Source organism: Ovis aries, chromosome 10 (genome assembly GCF_016772045.2).
Source record: "Ovis aries strain OAR_USU_Benz2616 breed Rambouillet chromosome 10, ARS-UI_Ramb_v3.0, whole genome shotgun sequence".
NCBI lineage: Eukaryota > Metazoa > Chordata > Mammalia > Artiodactyla > Bovidae > Ovis > Ovis aries.
Window position 1 is genome coordinate 75947560 of NC_056063.1, and position 20885 is coordinate 75968444.

At 42.9% G+C, this 20885-nt stretch overlaps 1 protein-coding gene and 1 long non-coding RNA gene across 17 annotated transcripts in view; one reads left to right on the forward strand and one right to left on the reverse strand.

Annotated features, from left to right (window-relative positions):
• The window catches only part of CLYBL (citramalyl-CoA lyase), a 241165-nt gene that overhangs the window by 181085 nt on the left and 39195 nt on the right, over positions 1 to 20885 (forward strand). For all 15 annotated transcript variants that reach the window (XR_006061010.1, XR_003590503.2, XR_003590505.2 and 12 more), the window contains 4 exons: positions 12779 to 12967; positions 16906 to 17007; positions 18702 to 18795; positions 20134 to 20301. Coding sequence is in view for 6 of the 15 variants with exons in the window: in XM_060394657.1 (XP_060250640.1) it covers positions 12779 to 12967; positions 16906 to 17007; positions 18702 to 18795; positions 20134 to 20301 (553 nt within the window). In the remaining 9 variants the exon portion in view is untranslated. The remainder of the gene's footprint in view (positions 1 to 12778; positions 12968 to 16905; positions 17008 to 18701; positions 18796 to 20133; positions 20302 to 20885) is intronic.
• LOC121820466 (uncharacterized) overlaps positions 617 to 20885 on the reverse strand; it is a 97489-nt gene continuing 77220 nt past the window's right edge. The window contains exons 2-3 of one of the 2 annotated variants that reach the window (XR_006061014.2): positions 14174 to 14407; positions 617 to 13992 (exon numbers count right to left, since the gene is read on the reverse strand). This is a non-coding gene — a long non-coding RNA (uncharacterized LOC121820466). Of the gene's footprint in view, positions 14408 to 20885 lie in introns of both variants that reach the window. The other variant, XR_009595292.1, reaches the window with a different exon arrangement.

The following is a 20885-nucleotide window of genomic DNA, read 5'->3' on the forward strand; positions in this document are numbered from 1 at the left end:
CGGTGGGGTGTATATGTCGCGATGGGGTGTATATATGTCTTGGTGGGGTGTATATGTCACAGTGGGGTGTATATGTCACCGTGGGGTGTATATGTCGCGGTGGGGTGTATATATGTCATGGTGGGGTGTATATATGTTGCGGTGGGGTGTATATATGTCGTCGTGGGGTGTATATATGTCGTGGTGGGTATATATGTCACGGTGGGATGTATATGTCACGGTGGGGTGTATATATGTCTTGGTGGGGTGTATATATGTCTTGGTGGGGTGTATATGTCGCAGTGGGGTGTATATATGTCATGGTGGGTATATATGTCACGGTGGGGTGTGTATGTCACGGTGGGGTGTATATATGTCGCGGTGGGGTGTATATGCCGTGGTGGGGTGTATATGCCGTGGTGGGGTATATATGTCAGCGCTACTCTCTCAGTTTGTCCCACCCTCTCCTTCCGCACCACATCCACATGTTTGTTCTCTTCCTCTGCGTCTCTATTCCTGCCCTACAGATAGGTTCATCAGGACCATAAAAAAACTGTTTCTTGATATTTACATTAAGACCATTTGGATCCCTTTCTAACCATGGATCTCACTGTTGGCTTGAGAGGTAAAGGAAGTCATCAGCCAGAATATGTTGGCATCACAGTAAAACTGCTCAGGCCAGGATTCAGGTGATACGGCTGTTACCTGGTGTGTCTGTGGAACCACTGGCAAGGCTGCCTCATTAAACTATGAACCGATCGCTCTCAGTTTATTGTTAAAAAAAAGAAAGAATGTAAGACCCGCGGCCCTGCCCTGTGTGGGGAATCCGTGACACCTGTGGCAGGCAGCCCTGTATTCATCCTTATAAGGAAGCCAGGTAAGGGGAGCGTCCTTTGATGACACACTCCTCTTTCACTTGTTTGCTTTTATTCTCCCACGCAGACTGCAGCCCAGCAGGAGGGCTTTTAAACCAAAACAGTTAATTACCTCCTCCAACCCAACACAAACAGAGCCCCTTGAGAGGGAGAGGGCAGCTTTGCTTGGGGCTGTGCTTTGCACAAGGTGGGCAGGAGGCCACCTTCGCTGACAGAGGCCAGGTGGGGAGAGACCAATTAGAAGGGGCGGGGAGGACGGCAGGCTGGCTCTCCCGCCCCACGTGTACTTTCCATTTCGCTTTCAAGGGCTCTCAAGGTACTGTGACACCCCTCACTCAGATCCCAGAATGCATACAAACGCCCATTCCGAAGGCAAAAACAGTGGCTCTGGGACCCGAGACCCTCTCTCCCTGGAAGCCCATGCCCCCGCCCCCCAAGCCGAGCATGCACAGGGCGGCCTCAAGCAGGACCCTTGTCTTAGTGCTCAAGGGACTGCAGGGTGGACCTTCTCGCAGTCCAGGCTTGAGCACCAGACAGCTTCTACTGTGGAAGCAGAACTGAACTGCCATGATTATTATTATTATTTTGGCTCCACCACGCGGCACGTGGGGGTCTTAGTTCTCCGACCAGGGATGGAACCTGCGTCCCCTGCAGCAGAAAGCTCGGAGTCCTCACCACTGGACCACCAGGGAAGTACCCCCTGAACTGTGACCCTTGTCCCACCCACCCCATCACCCTTTCCTCCCCCGGTGGAACAGGGCCTCCTAAATCCTGGGCTCTCTGGCGGCTTGGGAATCTCCTGGCTTTTTGTTGATCTCCCAGCAAGGCCCCTACCGTCCCTAACGTCACAGGTACTGATCATCCGCCCTTTTATTCACTCGCTCTTCCTGCCTCTGCCCTTTGCGCTTTGCCAGCTCTCTGCTGGGTCATCCCTTCTCCTCTGCACCTGCAGAAACCCTCAAGCCCCCATGCTTCTGCTCTCAGGCTGCAGTGTTCCCTCCTGCCTCTGAGTCCCGCATCCTAATGTCTGTGCCGATGATTCGAACTGTTATTTCACTTCTCATCCTATAGGCCTTGTGACCCTGCAACTGGGTGATACCTTCCTGCATTGATTTACATGTCAATATAAAGTGACTTGCTTCCCAGGTGGTATTAGTGGTAAAAAAAAAAAAAAAAAAAAAGGCGCCTGGCAAAGCAGGTTAGACGAAAGAGACGCAGGTTCTATCCCTGGATTAGGAAGATCCCCTGGAGGAGGGCATGGCAACCTACTCCAGTACTCTTGCCTGTAGAGTCCCACGGACAAAAGAGCCTGGCAGGCTACAGTCCATAGGGTTACAGAACAGACATGACTGAAGCAACTTAGCATGCATGTATAAAGTAACATGTGTCTTTTGCCTTCCTCCACACTTATCCACAGCATGGTGGATAACATTTGACTGATCCCTATCCTACTTGTTAAATTTTAATTGCTCCAGATCACGGACATCGAGTCGAAATGTGAGAATAATATTCAAGAAGTGCTCTTTTCAGAATCACAAGCAGTCATTTTTTAAAAAGGACAAACGCTATCAGTTATCTAAAGGTTTTCATGGCATCCCCAACTCCATGGAGATGAGTTTGAGCATGATCCAGGAGTTGGTGATGGACAGGGAGGCCTGGCGTGCTGCAGTTCATGGGGTCTCAAAGAGTTGGACAGGACTGAGCGACTGAACTGAAATGTTTCCAAGTATCTAGAAGCTTGGTCTTCAGTACATAAAACACCTCACATGTGAGACATTGTGCAGGTGTCCTCCGGATCCTTCCCATCGTGGAGACGTGGTCACTGCCCAGCCCCTCCTCACCCCCCAGGAGAGAGCAGTCACAGCACCCCGTTCCTCCCTCCTCCCTCTGATAGTGCCCTTGGAACAAATCTCATGGCTCCCTGTGCCCTGCTGCACAGCTGGAACACAGAAATACCACGGCCTTTCTAAGGCTAAGAACAAGCAGTGAGCGAGAACAAAGCAATGAGTGAAGAGAGAGCCGTGAACTTGCAGACTCCAGAGCTCCAGTCACATGAGTGTGGTTGTTGTTTTTGACATTGAGAAAAGCTATGCCAGCCTTTAGTAAGCAAATACTTTGTCTTTTCAGAGTGTTGTGTGCAAAGTGTACCTCAAAGCCTCACTATTAAATCACAAAGTTAACAAGAAACGTTAAAAACACAGCTCTGCCCATGCAGGACACCTTCTCAGGACTAGCTCGACATTTCCCTATGGGTGTGGGTTTGAGGTCCCTCAGAGGCTCATGGGACAGTCTGGCAAGGTCCTCAGAAACACACACACACACATATACACGAGGCCTGTCATGTAGAGTTGAGGAAAATCCACTCGGAGCAGGTGGGGGAAAGTGAAAGTGAAGTGAAAGTGAGAGTCACTCAGTCGTGTCCGACTCTTTGCGACCCCATGGACTATACAGTCCATGGAATTCTCCAGGCCAGAATACTCGAGTGGGTAGCCTTTCCCTTCTCCAGGGGGTCTTCCCAACCTAGGGATTGAACCAGGAATCCCTCTTCCTGACCCACGACTTGAACCGGGGTCTCCCACATTGCAGGCGGATTCTTTACCAACTGAGCTATCAGGTGGGGAAATGGCAAAGTGGAAGAGGAAGAGCTAGCAGGATGGTGATGTGGAATGGAGAGGGCCTTGGGAACGGGAGGGCTAAACACCAGCCACTCTCCAGTCAGGGGCAAGGGCAGAGCTGAGTGAAGAGTCCCAGAGGAGTAAGCCCCTTCTTTCCACCTGCGTTTTCTCTTTCCAGGGACTTTTCATTGTATTTTATTGAGCGATGAGGACCGAAACCATGAAATAAAACTACCACAAGCCTCCCTACCTCACACTGAATACAAATGTGTTGACCGAAATTATATCAAGACTAAATGTTAAAGTAAAAACTGTAAGACTATTAGAAGAAGACATAGGTGTAAATCTCCGTAACCTTGGATTAGGCAATGATCACAAAATGATCACGGAAGCACAAGCTACCAAAGAAAAAAATAGATGAATTGGACTTCAGCAAAATTAACTTTTGTGCATTATACGACACCATCAGGAAAGTGAAATGACAGCTTACAGAAGGGGAGAAAATATTTGTGAATCATAGATATCTGATATGGATTTACTATCTAGGATATATAAAGAACATTTATAATCCAACGACCAAAAGACAACGCATTTTTAAAAATTTAACACTAGAATAGATTTTTCTACAAAGAAAGTATAGATGGTACTTGACTTACAGTGGTCCTCCTGGTGGGAAAGCAATACACATTCAATGAAAACCATAGTCTGAATATTGAATTTTGATCTTCCCCTGGTCAAGTGTTACATGATCTGATCTTCTCTGGTGATCCTGGGCAGCGACAGTGAAGCACAGCTCCCCGTCAGCAAAGTGGTCTTGAGGTCGACAGTCGATATACTTGCAACCCTTCTCTACCCGGACAACCATTCAGTTTTTCACTTTTAAGGACTGTGGTCAGTAAATTACATGAGGTATTCATGTTTAGATGGTTTTGCCCCATTGTAGGCTAATTTAAGTGTTCGGAGCACATTTAAGGCAGGCTAGGCTGACCTTTGATATTCAGTAGGTTAGGTGTATTAAATGCATTTTCAACTGATAATACTTTCAGCTTGCAATGGGTTTATCGGGACACGACTCCATCATAAGTCAAGGGAGATCCATGTACTGATGGCCAGTAAACACATTAAAAGATGCTCAGTATCATTAATCATTCGAGAAATGCAAATCAAAACCACAGTGAGATATCACACCCACCACATTATCAAAAACAAATTGAAAAATAATTGTTGGCAAGGGTGTGGAAAAATTTGGAACTCTGCTACATTGCTGATAAGAATGTAAAATGTACACCACTATAGAAAACAGTTCAGCAGTTCCTCAAAAAGTTAAATATAAAATTACTAAATGGTCCAGCAATTCAACTCCTAGGTATATACCCAGAAGAATTAAAAACAGAGAGCTAAAGAGCGACTTGTATGCCAAAGTACGCCCTCATACACATCCTGAGCCTTTTCAGTCCTTTGAATGGAAGCTGATTTGGCATTTTAATAAACCTGTGTTTTTAAGAATCTCTCATAATAAACACATCAGAAACTTTGCTGTACCAAAATCTACAGTTTCAGAGCAGAGTGCCTAGAATGTAATAACTTGGGGGATGAAATCAGTAAATGAACATTTTCCTCATTTTTTAAATTGTGATAAAGTACACATCACTTAAAATTTACCATCATACTCATTTTTTAAACCATGTGTTTCTTTTTAAAAAATATTTATTTATTTATTTATTTATTTATTGGCTGTGCTAGTCTTTGTTGCTGGATGAGGGCTTTCTCTAGTTGCAGTGGGTGAGGCCTACTTGCTAGTTGCGGTGTACGGGATTCTCATTGTGGTGGCTTCTGTTTTGGAGCCCAGGCCCTGGGGCTCACAGGTTTCATTGCCTCGTGGCACCTGGGATCTTCCCGGACCAGGGATTGAACCCGTGTTCCCTGCACTGACAGGCAAGCTCCTAACCATTGGACCACCAGGGAAGCCCTATCGTAGCCATTTTTAAGTGTACCATTAAGTGATTATTAAGTACATTCACATTGTTGTCCTTTTGTAACTGGCTTATTTCACTTAACTCAGTGATTTCGGGGTTTATCCATCTTGTATCATGTGTCAGAATTTCCTTCCTGTATAAAATTGAATAACATTCCATTGTATGTATTTAACACATTTCGCTTGTCCATTCTTCTGTCCGAGTACCCAGTGGCTCAGACAGTAAAGAATCTGCCCGCAATGTGGGAGACCCGAGTTCTATCCCTGGGTCGGGAAGATCCCCTGGAGAAGAAAATGGCAACCCACTCCAGTATTCTTGCCAGGAGAATGCCATGGACAGAGAAGCCTGGCGGGCTACAGTCCGCAGGGTCAAAAAGAGCCGGACACGACTGAGCGAGTAACACACATTCTTCTGGCAGTGGACTCTTGGGTTGCTTCCACATTTTAACTCATGTGAATAATGCTGCTATAAAAATGGATGTACAAGTAATTTCTTGGAGATCTGCTTTCAGTGCTTTGGGGTATATACCTGGAAGTGAGATTACTGCATCGTACGTTAATTCTATTTTTAATTTTTTTAATAACTGCCATATTAGTTTCTGGAACAGCTGTACCATTTTATACTTCTACCAATAGTACACTAGAGTTCCAATTTCTCCGCATCCTCCCCAATACTTGTGTTTTTCTGGGGGGTTTTTTGATAGTAGCCATCCTAATGGGTATGAAGTGATATCTCAGTGTAGTTTTAATCTGCATTTCCCTAATGATTAGTAGGGCTTCCCTTGTGGCTCAGTTGGTAAAGAATCCACCTGCAATGCAGGAGACCTGGGTTCGATCCCTGGGTTGGGAAGATCCCCTGGAGAAGGGAAAGGCTACCTACTCTAGTATTCAGGCTTGGAGAATTCCATGGACAGTATAGTCCATGGGGTCGCAAAGAGTCAGACATGACTGAGTGACTTTCCAAAAAAAAAAGATTAATAACTGTGGTGTTGGAGAAGACTCTTGAGAGTCCCTTGGACTGCAAGGAGATCCAACCAGTCCATTCTAAAGGAGATCAGTCCTGGGTGTTCATTGGAAGGACTGATGCTAAAGCTGAAACTCCAATACATTGGCCACCTCAGACAAAGAGCTGACTCATTGGAAAAGACCCTGATGCTGGGAGAGATGGGGGGCAGGAGAAGAAGAGGACGACAGAGGATGAGATGGCTGGATGGCATCACTGACTCAAAGGACATAGTTTTGGGTAGACTCCAGGAGTTGGTGATGGACAGGGAGGCCTGGCATGCTGTGATTCGTGGGGTCGCAAAGAGTCGGACACGACTGAATGACTGAACTGAACTGAATGATTAATGATATGGACCATCTTTTCATGTGCTTATTGGCCATTTGTACATCTTAGGAGAAATGTCTGTTCAAGTCCTTTGCCTATTTTTGAATTGACTTGTTTGGGTTTTTTTTTGGTGTTGAGTTTTAGGAGTTCCGTATATGTTCTGAATATGTATTCCTTTATCAGATATATAATTTGTAAATATCTTCTCCCATTCTCTGGGTTGCCTTTTTATTCTATTGATAGTGTCTTTATTCTGTTAATATTGATTTTATTCTGTTGATGTATAATATCTAAAAATTTTCATAAAGTTCAATTTGTTTATTTTTTCTTTTGTTACCTGTGCTTTTGGTGTTATCAGTGAATGAAATTTTAAGCCAGTTCAGTTCAGTCCAGTCACTCAGTCATGTCCGACTCTTCAGGATCCTGTGGACTGCAGCACACCAGGCTTCCCTGTTGTGCCAGAGAACTTATAGTGTGTTCAGTATTGCTGTAGATTTTTTTTTTTTTTTTGAAAATAGACAAACCATGGGATTTCCCTGGCAGTCCAGTGGTTAAGATTTTGTGCTTCCATCACAGGGGGCATGAGTTCAACCCCTGTTCAGGGAACTAAGATCCCACATGCTGCATGGTTCAGCTCAAAACAAAACAAAAAAACCTGGGTAAACCAAGATTTTTTTCCGTGTAGGAAAAACAATGGGCCAGAAAATTCAACAGTATCACCTTACCCGAAGAAACACTACCAGGTTGCAGTAATCAACGAAAATTTGTCTTTTTTTCTAATACAGTCACTACAACAGTCTCTGTGATTATGATATATTTACCAGAAAAATACAATAATTTACTAATGATGACTTGATTATGTCACAGGCACTTCTGTTTTTTAATATTAATGTTTAAAAAGAACTTACACGGAAAAGAAGTCCTTAAATGGAACAATGCATCAGAACCTTTTATTTTAAACCAACCAATCTCAAAATTTTCCAAAAAATCATTTCATATAGATGCTGATATCAAGGCCTTCTGCCCCAAATTCGTTCCAGTCCATGCTTATGACATCATTTGATGAATTAGATAAAATGGAAGTGAGGTGAACTGGACAAATTCAGGAAAGACAATTCACTAGTATTTCTGGGTATGTGATGTGGTGATTTGGCTTTTGTAGGAAAAGAATACTAATTGCTCATTTAAAAAATTTGCACAGATTAGGAGCTAGGAACCCTTATTATTTCTTAATACCCAGATCTCCTTGCGACCACATGGCTTTTCCCTCTGTTCCTGTTGCATTCAGGGTTGTCTTGGCGATTTCCTCTGAAAACAAACTGTAGGTTAACATAAAAGGTTCAAGGGGTGGTGGAGGGCGGGTAGGAGAAGAAAAAGGTGCTAATTCAGATGTTATGAAACTGTGATAATGCTATTATTTAAGATACTTATTTGGGTATGTTTATACTTTGTAGTTTTATAAATAAGCCCAAGGGGCTCCTCCTGGTTGTCACCATCCTCCTTGCATCTCGGGTCCTGTCTGTCTCTTCCTATCCGAGTAAAAGTGACGCCGCTCTAATCCCTGCAAGTTTGGAACTAATGAACTGACTGCTGAGCCGCCGCCACGGAGCTTGGTCCCAAACTATACTGTACTTCACACTCGATTTATTCTCCAGATGGCGAGACTGTGCCGCCCCGCCGCGAGGGACCACCTCTTCCACTGGAGTGTAAAAGTGGACGGATGTTGTTTTCTTTGCAGATTTGATCATTCTGAGCTCAAAACTTGCGAGGATGATTAGTTATTAGCTCTAATGGGTGCCAAGTGAACCAACTGCATGCATATTTTCTCCTTTCATTTTGGAGTCTGCAGGTTTCGGGGATGGTTGATTTATTCGCTTTCTTACGTCAGCAGAGTGTGTCTCTCTTCCCCAGGTGATGAGAACCCGGTCTCTGAAATCATAGCACGCCTTGGTTCCCGGCCCAGACAGAGTCACATAATCTGGTGGCTTATGTATAAGGACAAGTTTATTAGCCCCTGGTCCACTGCACTGAGCAGCCCATGGCACGAAATATCGATTGCAATGTGGGAACTTTGGTAACATCACCTTTTAGACCCAGGGCCTGCGAACATTCTGACCTGTGCCAACTTGCTCTGTGACCTTTGCAGACCCTACCTCTGGAATCAGACCTACTCCAAACACACAATGCTAATTAAGTCTCTGCAAAAACCTAATGTAATTGTTGAGCAAGGCCTTAAATTCATTATTCCCTCTTTTCAGATTGTCAGGACTTAGAAGGACAAGTTTATCCTACATTGAGAAATGCTGGCCAAGGCTGTGCTGCAGTGTTCACACATTTAGAATGCAGCTCCTACTAAACCTTATTTTGGAAGACCTGTTTTGTTACCAGAATGTAAGACCCCCTCCACCCTTGCCCCCAGGCCCCCAGCCCTCCAAAAATTTCATTTCTTAGTGGCCTCTTTTTGCCTCCATTTCCTTTTCTTCCTTTCTCCAGGGACCACTTACCTCCCAGTAATCTCAGCAGATCATCCATATAGCCCTTTCGAGAAGGTGGTGTCTGCCAGGCCAAGACTTACTAATCCCCCTAATGAGATGGAACTTGGAAGGATGGTCAGGGCCAAACAGGAGAAAGAGAGGGAAAGAGGATGAAAGCGTAAAGGGAGTGAGGTGATGGAGATGAAAGAGCTGTAAGAAAGCCGGTAGCAAGAGGTAAGGTCTGCGTTGGAGAGAAAGGGAGAGAGAATAGCGAGGACAGAATTTCCTTCTTTTCACAACTGCTGGACTGTGGCTCTCTCTAGCTAAACACCCAGAGCTAAACCTAATTGTTCCTAGAAATTGCCTTCCTCTCACCCAACAGATGGCATGGGTGTGTTTGCTAGCGCAGTAACATATTTCACCATTAAAATACCAAAAAGAAAAAAAAAATCCACATGCTTGTTGGTTGGTGTAAATTCAGGGAAGTTGTTGGATATTTTAGGATACATAGCAGAGGGATGCACACTTGGTTTATGTAAATTGTCACAAGCAACAGCCTGTTAATAAGGGTGTTGTGTGGCAAAATACCTCCAAAGCGAGCATCTTTTTTTGGAAAGGTATAGAATGATGAACTGGAAAGAGCTTGGTTTGAATTCTGAGCCAGAAAGCGGGGTGAGGGGGGAGAGTTTAATAAAATGCTGAGTATTCACTGCTCATTATTATAGCATGAAAAGTACTAATCAGATTATGCCTAAAATTGGAATGGGGTACTTCATTTGCAGCCAATTTCACAAGGGCCGAATTTTACTAAGTAAACCAGAATGTGCTGAAACCATGGCAATCTGACTTTAGATAAAAATCACAGACAGGTTTAGAACATGAGCTTTGAACAAACAGTCCCCTTCAAATCCAAGTGAAACGACTGAACAGCTTAGAGGTCAGATTTTGTTTGACCCCAACATTAACGATTTAGGAAGCGGATGTTGCCGGGGATCTTACACGTGCAGATTAAACTGGGAGGATGGCAGTGATGATTCAGATTTGCACTTCATGTGATGTTTCTCCCTCTCTGTCTGATTCACTTCACTCAGTATGACACTCTCTAGGTCCATGTGAAATCTAAAAAGCAATGATACAAATGAACTTACAAAACAGAAAGAAACTCACAGACTTAGAGAATGAATTTATGGTTGCCGGAAGGAAGGAAAGGGGGAAGGGATAGTTAGGGAGTTTGGGATGGACATGTACACAGCGCTATATTTGAAATGAATCACCAACAGGGACCTGCTGTACAGCACAGGGAACTCTGCTCACTGTTATGTGGCAGCCTGGATGGGAGGGGAGTTTGCGGGAGAATGGATCAAACGTATACATACAGCTGAGTCCCTTTGCAGTTCACCTGAAACTATCACAACAGTGTTTGTTAATCAGCTATAGCCTGATACAAAATAAAAAGTTAAAAAAACAGCGATAAACAAATAAATGAAACGCACTACAGCCTAAACAATCTGGTTAGTTCCCTACCATTTTCCATTCACTCTGTCTCAGGAGACCCTTTCCACACCCAACCTGCCCTTGGAAAACCTGGAAGTTGAAATGTTTCTGAGCTGGAGCCACCCTGAGTTCTACAGCTGCACCAGGCTTCATGGAGCATTAGCACATCTTGGGTTCTCTGAGGCCGTGGATCTAAATACACGCAGGCATCGTTTCTCCTGACAGTCATAGACAGCCTGGGAACCATCCTAGTGAGTTGACTTCTGCTCTTCACCATCAGGGTTTTCTTATTCAGTGATTGTAGCAAGAGGGCACAGTAGAGCAAGTGGGAACATTCTGTCCCTGCAGAACAGCCCACAGCGTGGTGGAGCCCAGCCACCGCGGCTGCATCCTCCCCCACAGTAGCTAGTACGAGTTCTCGTCTAAGCTCGGCCTAATTATTAGCAGTCAGAGCTCAGTAAATCAGGACTGCACGGAGCCATCTTAAACTGCTCCTTGGACTCTGCTTCCGAGCTGACAACCCTAAGCGTTTCCTCACACTGTTTAACTCAGACCACGTCTTCCCTGATTCCACCCAGTCTCAGACCTACATCCGTCTGGTTTAAATCTACTGTCCTGGCTGGTCTTCTTGATTGGACTTTGACTCAGTATTGGCTCAAATACTTGTTTTTTTCTCTCCACTTTGGTTTGTGATTTTCCTAGATAACTATGGCTGTTCAAATGGCTGTATATTGTTAAGACTTTTTTTTTTCCCCAAGCTACATTCATCAGCAGTGAGAAGCTTTAAAGTTTTATTAGTATCATAAAAACCCTTCTCAAATGAAACTACTTTTGATAAGTGTTCATTCTGACAATGAGAATTTGTTGAGGGCTGTTGGCAAGTGGGAGGAATTTGTTTTTGAAACTGAAATTGGCAGGAAGTAATGACCCCAAGTGCTTTCTTCCTCTTGATTTCAGCCCCGACGCCCTCAATGCACCCCTCTCTCCCCACCCCCTTCCCCACCTTCATCACCCCCAACTCAAAGTCAGTAAATAACATGTTTAATTTTGTACAGTTTTTCTGGGGACAATTCAAATACTGAAGCAGATTTTCAACCTTTCAGCTTTACTTAACTGTGGAGCAAAGCCTGTCAAATCAAAGGGGGAAAAAAATGTATTTGTCTCCCGTGTCATGAAGGGATTTCTTCTTGGTGATATTATTGCCTTCCATGTGAAGAAGTTGGAGCTTTTTTGTAGCGGGGAGTGTCATTTTCCTGTGAGCACCTTCCTAATTGAATGTCAAGATTCAACACAGTTGCAAAATAATTTTTAAGTGAATAAAAAGCATTAAGCCTGTAGATAGAGAAAAACAAAACCTTGTTTTTTCCCTAATGTGAATATGCTGGCAGTCAAGACTACCATTTGTCCATAAATTATCTAGTTTCTTGTATTTATTAAATAAGAAAATGCAGGTAGAGCACTTAGTACCATGCCTAGTGCTTAGTAAATGCTCAATAAATGTGACCTAGTAATTATTTTATCTTTCCAGTGGAAAAGTAATGCTAATGAGCAAGTGCCTGCGTACAGGCTCAGTCACTTCAGTCATGTCCAACTCTTCGGGACCCCATGGACCATAGCTCGCCAGGTTCCTCTGTTCATGGAATTTCCCCAGCAAGAATACTAGAGTAGGTTGCCATGCCCGCCTCCAGGGGATCTTCTTGACCTAGAGATCGAAGCTACCTCTCCTGCGTCTTCTGTTTTGCAGGCAGTTTCTTTACCGCTGAGCCGCCAGGGAAGCCCTAATGAGCAAGATGAGCCTACTGTTAAATATTTAGAGTTTCGCCAGCATGCATGACAATGGTTCTCATCTCTGCTATAGTCAACTTTAATAAAGTCTGGAAATCAATCACTTGCCCGTCATTTCAAACATCATTTACTTGGTGGCTATAGTAGGCACTGTAATGGTGCTCAGACTCTCAACCCACATGAGAATTTCATGGATGGTTTCCCCTCAATGGCACATAAGCTAAGGAGATACATTTTATCTACACTTATAGGATGAAGCTAGATTGAGAATAGTAAAAACTCTTGAAGACTTTGACCTGGGCCCTACTGAAAAGTGTGTGAGGATCAACTCGGTGTCCAGTGGTCTGGCCGAAGAAGACCTGGAGGCCATCCTGCAGTCTCAGGTCCTTCCTTCCAGCCTCATGCTCCCGAAGGTTGAAGGTCCTGAAGAAATCCACTGGGTGAGTAGCTCATACACTTTGCTTTAATTAAAGACTGGGGAGCGGCTAAGAAGGAGTAGCAGAAAGGAAGGGTTTGGATGCTTCAGGTTTTGAAAATGCATACACAGAGCAGAGGAGAATGGAACCGAGAAAAAGGAACCAAAAAGACCATATCCTGCATCCAAGGAGAACCTGGCTTTGCCCTAAGTGTTCAACAGGAAACACTCTACACTTGAAATGACGCTTCTGCTGCCTGCACAGATATGTGGTTTAGACAGAACAGCTTCCTCTAGAGCAACCCTGGGAACCAGCTTACCTGGGACTAGAGACAGCTAGGCCCTACCCCTCCACCTGGAAGAGTAGAGATGTGCATGGCTCTTAGGCAGATTGATTTGAAGTCATCGTGGATGGCGAAAGCACATTAACTGCAAAGGAAAAAAATGAACCTAAAGGAGGAGAGGAAAAGGTCACTCCTTAGGGCAACTGGAGGAAGAGACAGGAAGCTTTTAACTAGTGGTTTTAATTAGCACAGATATTATTTCCTGAACAGTTCCCTAGTTCATCCTTTTTAAATTGCTGACAGGTGTGTTTGTTTCATGACAGACTTTTCAGCCAATAAAACCCTGGCATGTCAAATTACTTAAGAAAACTTTGAAATGGGCCTAATTATACTGATTGTTTTCATTGTTAAAGCAGGACCTGGGTTGGGGGGTTGGGTGGGGCTAGATTTTATTTAGGGGTCACTGTGATGCTGCAGATCCCTGCTGAATATAGGGTGGTTCCATTGTGCCAGTCGCGGGCAGGGGGGGTGCCCATGGCACCCAGATGCTGGAGGCGTGGTAAGGGCCTGTGGACAGCTTTTTGATGCCATGTCCGAGGTGACCTCTAAGGTGGTGGCTTACAACTGAGTCTTAGACATGACACCCAGACACAGCTCACCTTTTCAGCCCTCATAACTGTGTCAGCTTTGTGCTTTCCAGTGCCGTGGCTGCCTGCCACACGTGGGTAGAAGCACTTGAAGTGTGGCCAGTCCAGACTGAGGTGTGCTGTAAATGTAAAATACACCCGGGACTTCGAAGACCTCACAGCACCCTCCCCACACACCCACCCCCCTGCAAAAAAGAGAATGTAAATCATCTCAATAATTTTTAATGTCGATGACATGTTGAAATGATAATATTTCAGATACACTGGGGTGAATAAACCTCTTATTAAAATGAAACTCACCTGTTTCATCCTTTTCTTTTAATGCAGCTACTGCAAAGTTTAGAATGACATACACAGCTGCCATTATTTTTCTGTTGGACAGTTCCACGTGGCGTCTTCTTGAAGACCTCCATTCAAGGGCCCCCGTTTACTTTCCAAACTAGAGTTCTCCTGGGCCAGGTCACCCCCCAGCAGCTGGGAGGTGCTGGTGAGAGGAGGTTCACATCCTCCAGGTCTGACTGATCCAGACGTGTCCTAGGTTGATTGAAATGGAATCTGAAGTCACTGTTCCCTTTTGGATTCTGAGTTAATGCCTATTTATCACTGTTATTACCCCTCATTTGAGAGGGGAGGGCTCACCCCGGCCTTCGGCCACAGCCTCTGTTCGCTGTTTTAAATCCCTGGCTTGTGAGGAAAGTACCGAAATCTAAATAGGATTTCTAGTTAACAGAAGTCTTTGGGGCTGTTTATTTTTTGCTCTCCGTTTGTATTTATGTGAAGCATAAAACCCAGAGCCTGATGCACAACTGAAAGATGGGCTTCCTTGTTTTCTTTTGTGTGAGAATCTCTTACTGGCCTTTTGTCGCTAGTGTGGGTTCTTGTTTGACTGGCACGGCTTATTGGACTATAACAAGCGTGACTCTGCCTCCTTTGTGGTGGGACAATTCTCCCACAAATCCCGAACGGGGTGCATTCTTCCAGCACACTATTGGGTGTGCACTGGAATTGAAAGAATTGCTGAGCCCGGCTACTTCATCTCCTCCCCAATCTCTTTGTGATCGTCCTCCTTCTTTCCCTCCCCCGACACAGCCCCCCCCAGTCCCCTCCACCTCGCTGAAATGAACACTTTACCAGGCCGGAAACATTTAATCGTCTCCTTTTGAAAAAATTAATTGAAACTTCTCCACTAGTTACCTTTTGTGTTAGTACTTAATGCAATTTTTTAAGAAAGAAGGGGAGGAGGAGGAGGAGGATGGGCTAGAATATTTAATTTTTAAATGCCCCTCCTGGCTTAAAAACAAAAGGCATTAGAGAATTTTCTCACTAGGAACCAGGGAAGGGGTTGTAAAAGATTTACCCAGTTTTTTACGGGTTTTGTAGTTATAACTATTATCACCAAGAATGGGACAAGTGACGTTTCAAGGCTTGGTTTTGTTTTTAACAAGAAAAAAAATTTTCTTTTGGCCATACAGGTAACCCCAAAGCCACTAATATTTTATCACCCATTTTCTAGCTTCAATGTGACATAAATTATGTTTTCTTTCCATTTTCGTGGAATACTATATGTTTGTCCCCTGAAATTGTAGCCTTCGCTTCCTCCTTGCTATTTTGGTTGAGTTATTCCTTCCCTTGTAAAGTTGCTAAGGAGGTGATGATGATGGTGTCGAGGAAGGGAGGGGCAGTGGGTGCAACTGGGAATAATTCTTCATTACTGAAAGCTGTGATTTATTTTAGCCTAATTGTAAAGTTACTGCAAATTGCTCAAAAGCTTTTTAAAGATCCCAGTGATTAGATTTTTTTTGGTGGTTGTGGTGGGGAGGGACGCTGCATAGGCAAGGAGGGGGCAGCTAAAAGGGGAAATAACACCTCTAATCCTGCTTCTGGTAAATAGGCTGCCAGCTTTTAAAATGAGTTTCCTTTCTATTAGTCAGAATATTATGCTAAGCCTTAAGCATTAGTTTTTTTATGTTGCCATAGCAGCCCTGTTCCTGCAGGGCGGTGACCTGCGATGATTACAGTACAAAGCTTATAGGGTCTTGAAACCCCCTTTGAAGATGAAAAGTCTTTGATGGTTTATATTTATGCAAATCTCTTAGATATGATTTACCCAACTGAGACTGAATGGAGAGATGATTAAAATTCCCTTTTCCTTTGATATCCATTAGTGGCTGAATATTCCTTAAATTTAAAATGGATATATATGTTTTTATCTTTATTTACAAAAATATCTTTATCGTACCTGTGTGTGTGTGTGTATGTGTGTGTTTTTATCTCCCCACATCTTATTAGATCTAGATGGACATAATAGATTTACAATTTAGAGTGTGGTGGGTTTTTTTTTTTTCCCCTTTGAAAGGGGTGGGGGGAGATCTGTGTGAGAGCTTTTGTATGTTTCCAGATGATAGATTTTGGAATTTGGGCTACCCCACTGACAGCACAGAGCTAGCTGTGAACTGGTCTCATGGAAAAAATTGGCGAGCTTTGGTCTTCAAAGAATTAAACTTCCTTTTTAAGGTCTTCCTAGGTAAGCTAAAAAATTATGGAGAAAAACCTCGGAACAAAGGGTAATGTCGCTATAATGAATAATATGGATTCCACGTAGAAGGCTGCTGAACAGTCACATTGATGTCCTTCTGGGTCGGAAACGAAACCAGAATGGCAGGTAGATCGAGCCTTCATTGTTTTAGGGGCCTGCCACTTGCACTGAACGAAATGGAGGCGAGGGGTCTTAAGTAAATATGTTTTCAAGGAAAGTATTTAAACTCAAGAATCTCTCCTTCTGTCTCTAACTCCTAGGCCTCAAATTGTTCCTTCAGGAAAAAAAAAAAATGATACTGTTTGGGGTTTTACTATTTCATTTGGTGGAAACTTTATTACCTTTTTTCCTTAGTCTTTCCTCTGTTTTTTCCTTCTTTAAAATTCTTTTATGTATTACCTCCTCAGGTCAAAGACTTAAATACTACTTCTATTTTAGAGTTCAATGATTGTACATTTTTGCCCCCACTAGTCACCTAAGACTCTTTTTATTTTAGTTTACAGACAAATTTTCATTCTACTTAAAAGACCGAAAACTTGAACAACCTATGAATTTAATCCCTTTTGTGGAAACTGCAATGGGTTTGCTCAATTTTAAGGTAAGAAATCCATAATGTGGCTAATAAGTCAGTATTTTATTTATCACCTGAAAAGAACTTTGGTTTTCAGTCTTGACATCTGCTTAAAATATTTTTCTAGAAAGATTTATAAAGCACAGTAAACCTTGAGCACCATGTATTATCCGTAACAACCAAAAACCAGGTTGTGAGCATCTTAGAAAACAAAGAAACTGGCTAAGTAGCAAGAAAAAACTTCCTAGTCCTAAATATTTAAATGAAACATTTATATATCCCTGGCATTAATTTTAATTAATCACTGTAAATTTTTGCTGTGAATTATTTCATTTATAGAGTAAGTGTACATGAACATATGTCACCCTTATGAATTAACTTTCAATTATTCTTTTGTGACAATTGCCATCTACTGGGAAATTTTCAGGCCTGTTTGTAGCAACATTAACTATAATGTCTAACAGCCGAGATTACTGTTTTTGAGTTAGTGTACATACTAATTTGTTCTGTTATTTTAACTTGCCACATTAGAACGTAAAATACTTCCTAATGTACATACAAGCTTTTTCACCATTGTATGATCGCATTGAACTTATGTGCCTTAACAAATTCATAGCCAGCTTGTTTCTTCCTGTTGATCAGTGGCCATCTAAGTTGTTATCCAAAATATGCTTCATTCACATTCCATCTGACCTGTAAACATCACTGTAGCACCCCATCTCAGAGGGCAGGAGAGGGGAAATACCTAAAAACAAAAAGAGAAAGTCCAGCTGTACTGGGGAGGTAATATGCGAACCAGTGCTCGGAGAGGAAACTTGGAGACCTGCTGGCCCGTGCAGGAGGGGCAGAGTGCAGACGCTTGGGGTCTGCATCAGCACGTTTACACCAGGAACCACAAGTTCTTCCAGCCTGCCCTAGAATTCTGAGAATATAATCGATGCATATTTCCTAGACGCAGCTAGATTCATACAGTGATTTCATTTGAAGCACTGACTTGCCATTTTATTTATAATATACTTAGAAGCGCTCACAGCCCCTGAAATTGATCAACAGTGTTCTCACCCGTTCCTCATGTCTTCCCCACCCACATATATTAGCATGCTGACTCTCCACCTTGCCAGAGTCATAGTTGTGTCTAAGATGACCGCTATTCATCTTTATTTTCACCAAGAAATGTCCATGCTTATTAATACATCTTGGATGACTTATTGCGTTTTTATTTTCTCTTCTGGAGTTGTAGAGTTCTGTATTGTTTGTTTTTAATCCTGAGACCATTTACTGAGAAATCTTGATCCCAGTGCAAATAATCCAATTAGTTTGATTTTTAAATTCTTTCCTTTTCTCCTGCGCCTTTATGTTCATGGAAGGTCTCCTAAAGCAGGAACAAATTTTGGAAGAAACAGAAGTAACTTCTAGTACCATCAAAATGAGTGAACTTGAAAGTTTCTCTAAAGATTGGATGAACTAAAATGTGAACATTATATCAATATTAATAACATATTTACAACTATATTAATATAATCCATTAAGCAAAGCAAATATATGCAACATAACTTACATTGGACAATATTAAGTACTTTTGAAAGGGGTGAATTGGGGCTGCATTTTCGGGATAGCTTTCAGCCAAACGGTGTTAGGAGTTGCATCTTTCTGTTTCTGAAATATACCATGCTGCTTCTCTCTAATGTGTGTGTGTATGGTTCTGTTCTGTTCTTTTACAGGCAGTGTGTGAAGAAGCAGTAAAGAACGGGCCTCAAGTGGGTCTTTTTCTAGATGCTGTAGTTTTTGGAGGAGAAGACTTTCGAGCCAGCATAGGTGTCAAAGACATGTTTCTCCTCTCATTCCTGCTGTGTTTATGTGTATATATTTTCCCTTTGCCCCTTCAAGAATGGGCATTTACATGGCAACATCAATTTGCCAACCATGCCCATGGGCAACACTTCCGGATAATTTAGGGCACCTCATAGCTGTCCTGCTTCCAGAACCCTACATCAACACTTCCATTCATTTATAAAATAACTAATAAAAAGCTTGTCGTAGCCTCAGATGTGTTCAGGTCTATATGACGTCTACTTATTTTTCATAACAAGTACATTATGTGAACAACTTCTCTGTTGTTTAAACACGCTGTTTTCCCATTAGTCTGAGGGCTGTCTAGACTTGTAACACAAATTTAAGGCAATTTCACATTGCTTTAATGAATCATTTTCTACACTGAATGTAGTATGTAAATATTTAACGTAGATCTCAAATCCACCCTAAAATATATTTCTGAGCTCCTATATTATAAAATATTTATTGAGATAGTATGCTGGTTTTCACTGATCTTCCTCCTCCCCGGGCACACTGTCTTTGGTCTGGGTAGATGTATCACTAGAGGCTGTGAGTATGTCTAGAAAAGGGGCCTCAGCCACATAGCATTTTCAAAACCCCAGTCCCAGTGACCTGAAAACTGGAGCATTCCCTAAGCAGTGTCATGGTCCAAATATAAACAGTGACACTTCGTCCCCCTTCCTGGGGGGAAAGAAAGGAACTTATTTTAATACCACTCTTTCCAGGAGACTTTTGTGTATACAACAGCTCAGTGGACACTTTCTGCCTCCCTCAAAACCAGTGTCCTTTCGTTTCCCCCAGTTCCCCATCCACACCCCAAAGCTGCTGTGTTTGGCTCAGAATCTCGGTTATGACACAGCATTGCAGCTACAGTACCCGAATTCTGTGCTCAGCGAAGGGAGTTAACTATTTCCACGCACAGCTATTTGGCCACCTTGTATAGTGCTAACTTTGGAGTGACACTTTCTTTTTTTTTTTTGGAGTGACACTTTCTGAGCAATGGCAAGAAGGAAAAGAATACACCAGGAGTCCTTTGTGACCTATTGAGTCATTTGTGTCTAGTTTGCGAGATAGGGGAGGGGCCTTCTCTTAATGCATGTGCAAGTAATTACTTGAAAAGAGCTTTGCATGATAAAGAGACACAAGTGAGAGTTAACTCTGCCTACGCAGATCCCTCTCTTCTTTTTTATTTGCATCATCCTTTCCCTAGGGTGAAATCCCCAGGTAGACACAGAAGTCTTTACACACTTGAGTTTTTGTAATATTAGGTCAAGGTCCAGTTTCCAAAGTTAACATCTGCTTTCTCTGTCAACACTTCAGGTGCAACAAGTAGCAAGGAAACCCAAGATATCCTCTACGCTCGACAAAAGATTATTGTTGTAGCAAAGGCCTTCGGTCTACAGGCCATAGATCTGGTGTACATCGACTTCCGGGATGAAGAGGGGCTCCTCAGGCAGTCGAGAGAAGGAGCTGCAATGGGATTTACTGGTACGATTCTCGATAATACCCTAAAAAGCAGTATCTAGATTATGCAAACTTTCCAGAAAAATAGAAATGTAACTAGGAACTAGGTGTATTTAATGTAGCCAGGTGACTCATATACTTATCCCACTGTTTGAAACATGAAAAAGTTATCCAGAACAAGAACCTGCCAGACAAAGGGTAATATCTGTCTTTAGCTCTGCAAGTCAAAAAACAAAGCACTCATTTTAGTTTCTCCTGATAATACCTACCAGTTTTTTCTGTCCTCTTAATAATAATTCTTCTGCAGTTTTTGCTGATGTGAGGGGAAGAGCAAGGCCATTATAAGCAGTGTTTCTGAGTGAACTGCCTTAAGAATTTGAGTTGATGGGTAGGAAACAAAATGTACTCAAATATCCAAAATACTAATTTATTTCTGAAAAACATCTAGTGATATTTTCTTTGTTTGTTTTTTTTTTAAACTAATAACCAGCTTTTTATTTTTCTGCCACTTCAAGTCCCTCCTTTCCCTTCCACCACCCAGTGAGCGTCTGTGCACCGGGTGACACCTACGGGCGTTGGCTGGCATTAAGATCAGCGGGTCCTTGAAA